Source organism: Centroberyx affinis, unplaced genomic scaffold (genome assembly GCF_046629955.1).
Source record: "Centroberyx affinis isolate AG114_WGS23_722 - 3 ecotype Tasmania unplaced genomic scaffold, CSIRO-AGI_Caff_v1 ptg004101l_1, whole genome shotgun sequence".
NCBI lineage: Eukaryota > Metazoa > Chordata > Actinopteri > Beryciformes > Berycidae > Centroberyx > Centroberyx affinis.
Window position 1 is genome coordinate 147,784 of NW_027281880.1, and position 8,359 is coordinate 156,142.

Genomic DNA, 8,359 nt, shown 5'->3' on the forward strand with positions numbered 1-8,359 from the left:
AGGCGTGAAAATGAAAAATACAAGTGCAAACCCCTATCATACACACATTATTGTTCCCCAACGAATTCTATACATATATGTCTATATATATCATATGACCATATATGTCATATATGAGCCACACACAGAGAGGGAGATTCTGAGTAGGAGAATGCCGTGTATGCATGCTTGCATACCTCCACGCAAGCATGCATATACTCATGCATGCTTGCGTCAGCTCCCGGTGAGTGTGATATAGCTGTGGCAAAGAGAAGGATAATATAAAAGAGGGAATTTGTGCGACATTTTATTTTGAGCCTTAAATGTAATACATGCGTGTGTTAACATCCCTTTCTACAAGCCTGATTTCTATTCTAGTGGAGTAAATAGGTTTACATATTGGCACCATATCGTATAGTAATGTGGGAATAGGAATAACGCACATCACATAATAAATCAGACCTACTGGTGTGATCAATCGGGCCATTATGGCTCAAAATATACAGCGGTGCCGGTGCGTAATGGCTGTGCGTAATACAGCGGCTGCTTTGGCTTGAATCTACAGTTTTATGCGTCTGGCCCGCAGGTGAGGCCAGCTGTGTGCCGGTCAGCACCGTTCTTTTAGCAAAACAATTAGCGTTGATGACGGACCTCCTTCTCTTTTTACACTTGGTCGCCTTTCTTTTATCCACAGCACTGCAAATTTATGAGCTGGAAAAAACGCACCTTCGATAATCCATGCGTTTTTTTTGGAAGTTGTTTGCGCCATGTACTGTCATATTAGAGAAATACATGTATTTAATTGCATTTCATGATCAGAGGTGGGGAAATCAAAATCAGAGGGGGGGAATTCCCCCCACCCCGGCAAATCGCACCCTGATTACTACTATTACTGTTACTAATGCTACTACTACTAATCACTAGACCACTGCTGCCCAAACTGAGTAGTGTAATAACTTGTCGGTTTAATGGGCTTTAACTGGTCTTTTATACAATTTTGCAAAATCCTTTAATTCTCAGCAGTAGGCCTACACAAAAAACAATTATCAAGATATTTTGTTGGTGTTTACTGCAGTATTCCTTACAATAGTAAGTACTCCTTCCTATAGTAATCCTATAATATATTTTAGAAGGATACTATATAAATATCACAACAAAACTAAAAGAACCAGGAATATTATAGGGATATTATAGTGATATTGGAGATTTAAAGCCCCTGTGTAGAATTTGTATCTGATTGTATCATCCTCCAATTACTTTTGACACCATTAAAGTTTGTCAGTAGAAAAATGAGACCATCGCGGAGAAAACTGGTTTAGTCTATGGCCCAATCCAAGGCCCAATCCTTGCAGAGCAGGGGGGCAGGGTCCGAGGGGGAGCATAATATTTGAAACAGAACGCACTTGCCCTTAAGCAGGCTTAATAATTAATAATAAGAATAAATAATACAAATTACACAGAACAATGAGTAATTAAATATTGCAGATGAGTTCATGTCATAGCCTAAATATTGTTGTTGATCTCAGGAAGTTCACATGAGTTATGAGAGTAATGGAACGGGGAAGTGTCGAGGGCATGTTGAAACGACTAATGAACTAATGCTTGAGCTACAGTTATCTGCAGCAGTATTTTGTTTACATATTGTGGCTGTATGAAGCGGAGTGTCACAAACGCCGCTAAGAGGTTGCAAAGACGTTTGCGACAATTTTCAAATCCTACACATAGGGGCTTTAACAAAAAAAAGTACTGAACGATTACTATAAACTCAGCACCACAGACACACTATAAGTCCCTATAGGAATATTGCTGCATAAGGTCAGTATAACTCACTGAGTACCACAGATATTAAGTCTGTATAGGAATATTGTTGTATAAGGTCATTATAACTCACTAATGAGTACCACAGACATACTAGAAGTCCCTATAGGAAATACTGAGTAGGTAGTAGGGCAGTAGTAGTAGCGCATTTGTAACAGTTTTAATTAATTTGATACATTTGTGAACAATTTTCTGATGCTGGAGCAGCACATGGTTTATTCACTGTCATACATTCACCAATATCTGTAATATATGTTTCTGACTTCCAAAATATGTATTGCATCATCTGTTTCATTACCCATCATCTAAAGCATCACTGAACCTCACATCTGTCTCTGTCTTTGCTAGGATCTTAAACATACAAAGCAAACAGTCCTATACAGAATACTTACCATGCTGATGTGCATGTCTTCACTTGTGTGGAAGATGATTTGATGCTGGAACATGGACACGGTTCATTTATACTGTTCTATGAGGAAGTTCTGTGTGTGTGGGCGCTTGCATGTGCAGGCTTTGTTGACCATAGAATGTTTCATAACCCTCTAACAAAAAAGGGTCAAAAAAACTACCATCTTGTTAGTGCACTACAGTGCACTAACAGTAAAAGTCTGCCAAGTAAAGCCTATTGCAACTGAACAGATCCCTCCTTGTCTTGGCATGTTTTTGCCTCACCTCAATTGATTCCTGTGTGCAACAACTAGCTACAACATAACCATGACAATAGTATAACCTATGCTAATTATATGTTAGTATATACTGTATGTTAGTATACACTCACTGAGCACTTTATTATAACGATCTACCAAATCCTATGTGTCAACTTGCATCTTAGTGACAGTCCAGTCCAACTTGAGTCAGTTCACTGCTCTTTTTTTTGTTGTTGTTGTTTTTCTCCTACTGCATTGTGTTTTGTATGTATAACACTTAACATATCCAACAATATACAAGTGTTGAAATAAAGTATTTGTGTGTTACTATATTTGTGTATATATTACTGATACCTGATGAAAGTCAGTGTGCAGGAGTCTACAGATTTCTACTATATATTACTGTAACAGTATTTTACAACAGGCTACTGTGCATAAGTAAAGGCATAAGCCTACTGATGAGATATTCATAATAGTGTTTTCCATTGAACACATCAGTGTGTAGTCAGTTGCTAGAAAGATGTATTCATGATGGTTGTGTGTGTCATTTTGATGCAAAACTGCATTTTGACAGTTTTGAATGCAGTGTTTCATTTTGCAAGAGATTTGTGGTGTTAAGCATGTTGCATTAGTGTTTTTGTGTTAAGAGTTTTGACAAAATGAGCCGTAGTTTCAGAAAATGTGTGTAAGCAATTGTAAAAAACTGTAAATCAACTGACCAGCTGAGTGTGCCTGACTCCACCTGCAGGTGGATCACAGACTTTCTGTCGGACAGGAAGCAGCACGTGAAGCTGGGAAAATATGTCTCTGACTCCCGGACCATCAGCACCGGTTCCCCCCAAGGCTGCGTTCTTTCCCCTCCTCTCTTCTCCCTGTACACCAACAGCTGCACCTCTAGTCACCAGTCTGTCAAGCTCCTGAAGTTCGCGGACGACACCACCCTCACTGGGCTCATCTCTGGTGGGGATGAGTCAGCCTACAGGCAGGAGATCGACCGCATGGTGTCCTGGTGCGGACTGAACAACCTAGAGCTCAACGCTGTGAAGACAGTGGAGATGGTTGTGGACTACAGGAAGAACCCAGCCCCACTCACCCCCATCACCCTGAGAGACTCCCCAGTCGACACTGTGGAGTCCTTCCGCTTCCTGGGCTCCATCATCACCCAGCACCTCAAGTGGGAGCTGAACATCAGCTCCCTCACCAAAAAAGCGCAGCAGAGGATGTACTTCCTGCGGCAGCTGAGGAAGTTCAACCTGCCGAAGACGATGATGGTGCACTTCTACTCCTCCATCATTGAGTCCATCCTCACCTCCTCCATCACCATCTGGTACGCTGCTGCCACTGCCAAGGACAAGGGCAGACTGCAGCGTATCATTCGCTCTGCTGAGAAGGTGATTGGCTGCAATCTACCTTCCCTCCAGGACCTGTACGCCTCCAGGACCCTGAGGCGAGCAAGAAAGATTGTGGCCGACCCCTCTCACCCTGGACACAAACTATTTGAAACACTCCCCTCTGGCAGGAGGCTGCGGTCCATCAGGACCAAAACCTCACGCCACAAGAACAGTTTCTTCCCGTCTGCAGCTGGCCTCATCAACAAGGCCCGGGACCCCCACTGACACAGTCCCTTATCCCCCCCCATACCTTTGCACATTCTTTGGAAAAATTTTTGCACATACCTATACAAACTGTACATTTCATTCACTTGAAAAAAAACAGTTATATTGTTATATTGTTATATTGCACATATATATTTGTACATATTTTTATTTCTTATTTATTATTATATTTTTTATTATATTTTTAATTGTATTATTTTTATTTTATTTTATTTTATTTTATTATTTTTATGTTTATTGTATGCACCTCCATACCAAAGCAAATTCCTTGTACTGTGAAAACTTACTTGGCAATAAACTTTATTCTGATTCTGATTCTGATTCTGATTCAAGATGTTTTTGCAGTCTGCTGTGACTGGAGGATTTAGAGGGACGAGGGTGTCATCTAGTGGTGGTGTTCTGAAATTGCAGGCAGGCCAGCACCTTTTTAGTCACGGCTCTTTTGCTTGTGATAAGAGATTTTTAGATGCGAAGCACTTCATGAATCCACAAAGTAACTCATTCATATTCATTGGAAAAAAAATCTGTTTCACATAATTCAGTTTGTCAGAACTTCATTTATTCTCAGGAATAACATTCATTTTAGTTACAGCTGATTCTCCATATCTCCATATCTACCATCTACCATCATATATAAGTACATGTTACATTCGGGTAAACAATGGCGACATATTTATTCACTTCACAATTACTTGTTTAGCAGAAACTATCAAAGGTCTTTCCCAGGTTTGAGCTATTAAAGTCACATTTTTCTTCCTCCTGCTCCAGTTTTGTATAAATCTAATGTAACTTACACCTCTGGAAGATACACAAACAACATTTTGAGGCAATATAGATGGGCAGTTTTGCCCGCATTCATAATCAGTAGTATTTTTCAGCATATTTTGGTCATTAAAACATACATTTGTTATCTACATCGATTAATTAACTCAAGTTATATTGTCCATCACCATTGCCTGTAAAAGTTGGTCATGTGTCATTACCATTCGGCAGTGGCATAGTGGTCATAAGGATGGTAATACATTAGGCAAACTTTTGGGTCAATACATATATGCAACAGTCCCATCAACAGGTAACAAAATGAAAAAAATGGTATGAAACGTATTCAAGTGGTTCTTGTCAACAATGTCTTCCTATGTAATTGAAGCAACAATGTCAAAAGCTGCCATGTGTATCACAGCTATAAGAGATGGCTATACTGTAAATATTGAGAAAGAGAGGTAGGCTATACTCCATATTCCTACATAGACACCACTTGGACGACACCGCTTCCTTCGGGATTACACTGCGGGGCGTGTTGCTGAATCTCCCCGAGTCTTCTCTCCAGTTTGTCTGCCAGGCAGCTGAGCTGCGAGTCCCTCAGCATCTGCGGGAGTCTCCTCAGCTGGTCCCCCGGAGCCTGGGCCAGCCACGCTCTGATCTGACCCAGGAGGGGGCCTCTCTGTCTGGGCAGGTGCCTCCCCTCTCCTGCCGTCTGGATGTACCTGGTGGAGGGAGACGATGTGTATTTATGAATGGCGAGGCGGAGGAGAGGAAGGTAAGAAGAGGACGGGAGGGAAGAGGTGACCCCCAGATGGATGGATGTGTCAGAAAGTGAGCCTACCTGGTGACAAACTTATTCATTTTCGTCGCACGCATCTTGTGAAGAGCAAAGAATCCTGGGAGGAACGTCCTGAGCACCTTCACGTCACCTGAGGAAAGGAGCAAACAACGTGAGTTCGGAGTCCTAATATTTCATCATGCTGTTGGAGAAATACGTGTGCATGTGTGTGACCAGAGACATATTCATATGCAGCTATCGTTAATCATGTGTTTCTTTTCTTCTTCACACCTTAGAGAAGGCTCCTGCATAAGCTGCCTTGTTTTGTCCTCTCAAAATTAATCTACAGTAGCCTATGCTTGTATTAAATCTCATCTAAATTAAAGGTGTTATAGTTATTGGGATCTGACCAGTAAATCTAAATTGGCACTCTTAGGTCAGAAAACCATGGTGAGAATTGTGCTATCCTCTCACCAGAATGGCTAGGTGGAGGCTCGAGGTCTGCTGTAAAAGTTCTAGCTGAGTGTGTGACAGGTGAACCCAACCCCAACACGATCCATTGAGCTATGCAGTACGTTTAAAAGTCGATACACAGACAGAGAGTGGGCTACAATACCTCCATCTCTAAGCTCCTCGCACGTGCCACACACGGCGTCGTGGAAGCTCGAGCCCCGGAGGAGGACCACCTCAGCGGTCGCGTTGCATTCCCGATGCTGTACGCACGGCTCCAGCGCGGAGGAGGAATCGGAGAAGGAGCCATCAGCACACTTTTCACACACCGTGTTCGTCCGCGACGTACCTGCGAGAGGAAAACGAGGTTCATTACGACTTTTTTTAACAACAACGTGTCAAGCTGCTACCGTGCCTCTCGAGAGCCCCGACTCACCTTTCGTTTTAACGCCGTGGCCGACCCCGCACTCCGAGTGTTTGATACAGAAGTCGGCGTCCGAGTAGTAGCCCTCCTTGCACCGGCAAACGCGGTTGCTGACCGGCGAGCACTCCGTCTCCACCTCCTCGTTCTCCCCGCAGAAGGTGTTGCAGTACAGGCAGTGGGACAGGTAGTTCCACAGCTCGGTGAAGTGGTCGGCTTTGCACGCCACACACTTGGTGGGCGTGGTGGCGGTGCAGTGCTTGGCCATGTGTGTGCCTGCCGGACACCTGGCGCAGGTGAGGAGCTGTCCGGATGCCGGGTCCCGGTGCTGGTAGGTCGGGAGGGTCTGCACCACTGCGGCACCATGAAGGAGGTCCGTGAGCAGGAACAGCACCAGTAAGAGCAGCTAAGGATGGAATTTAGTCTGATTACTGTTCTCATTTCAGTAACAGTGTCTCAATACTTCATACTGCTGCTGCTATTGTTACTGTATTGCTATTGTATTACTTATCTTTAAAGATGTTGTATTTTTGTGATATAAGAACTTGTTTTCTGTGTTCTGTTTCATGTAAGCAGTGTATTAAGCCCATTTGGGCTGGGCACCAGAATTGGTATGACACTGTAATAAAAAACAATCTACCTATCCATCCTTCCACTCACCCACCAACCAACCAATCAATCAATCATAAATGAACCACTACTACTACTACTACTGCTAATACTACTACTGCTACTACTACTAGGCTACTGCTACTACTCCTACTATTACTACTAGGCCTACTGCTACTACTACTACTACTGCTGCTGCTATTACTACTACTACTATTACTACCACTACTGCTATTACTACTACTACTGCCATTACTACAACTGCTACTACTAGCTTACTACTACTACTACTACTGCAGGAATATTATAGTGATATTGGAAATACAAAAAGTACTATAAGATCGCTATAAACTATTGAGCACCACAGACACACTAGAAGTCCCTATAGGAATATTATAGTGATACCACAGAAGAATGAAAATGCTATGAAGTTCCATAAGGTTAGAATAACTCACTAATGAGTACCACAGACACACTAGAAGAACCTATAGGAATATTATAGTGATACCACAGAAGAATGAAAATGCTATGAAGTTCCATAAGGTCAGTATAACTCACTAATGAGTACCACAAACACACTAGAAGAACCTATAGGAGTATTTTATGAAGTCATGGCAAACAGCAAAATAGGGCTGATGGTCAGGCAAGGAAAGTTTGTATATGTTTATGGTTCATTCATTCATTGTCATACATTCACCAATATCTGTGCTATATGTTTATGACTTGCCAAAATATGTATTTCATCATCATCCCCATCAAACATCATCTAAAGCATCACTGAGCCTCACATATCTCTCTCTTTTCTACATTCAGGATGTTAAGCATACAAAGAAAAGCGTCCTGTACAGAATACTTACCATGCTGATGTTATGCATGTCTTCACCTGTGTGGAAGATGGTTTGATGCTGGAACATGGACACGGTTCATTTATACTGTTCTGTGAGGAAGTTCTGTGTGTGTGGGCGCTTGCATGTGCAGGCTTTGTTGACTATAAAATGTGTCATAAAAAAAAAGTCACAAAAACTTCCATCTGTGGTTACTAGAATGACGCTGAAACTTGGACATGACAACTAAATGAAACTGATAAAGCTTTAGACCTAAAACCATCAGCTTGTTAATTCTATGTTAATATACGTATTTCCCCGTTAGATATTTTATATTAGTTTCTTTTTGATTATGAACTCCCATTTCAACGGGAATTCAAATAGATGGTTGAGTTGTAGGATATTGTGCAACAGCAGACATTTCCTCGAATTCCCAGAAAAAAACTGTGGTTTCA

General features: G+C 42.0%; 1 protein-coding gene across 1 annotated transcript; it reads right to left on the reverse strand.

Moving 5' to 3' along the window:
* Positions 1 to 4,610: 4,610 nt before the first annotated feature.
* On the reverse strand, positions 4,611 to 8,019 carry LOC139663713 (tumor necrosis factor receptor superfamily member 6B-like). The gene is made up of 5 exons (XM_071542431.1): positions 7,938 to 8,019; positions 6,487 to 6,877; positions 6,217 to 6,399; positions 5,664 to 5,751; positions 4,611 to 5,544 (listed from the first exon to the last, which is right to left on the reverse strand). The coding sequence occupies exons 1-5, from the start codon at positions 7,992 to 7,994 to the stop codon at positions 5,301 to 5,303; spliced, it is 963 nt and encodes a 320-aa protein (XP_071398532.1). The 5' UTR covers positions 7,995 to 8,019; the 3' UTR covers positions 4,611 to 5,300.
* Between the last annotated feature and the right edge of the window lie 340 nt (positions 8,020 to 8,359).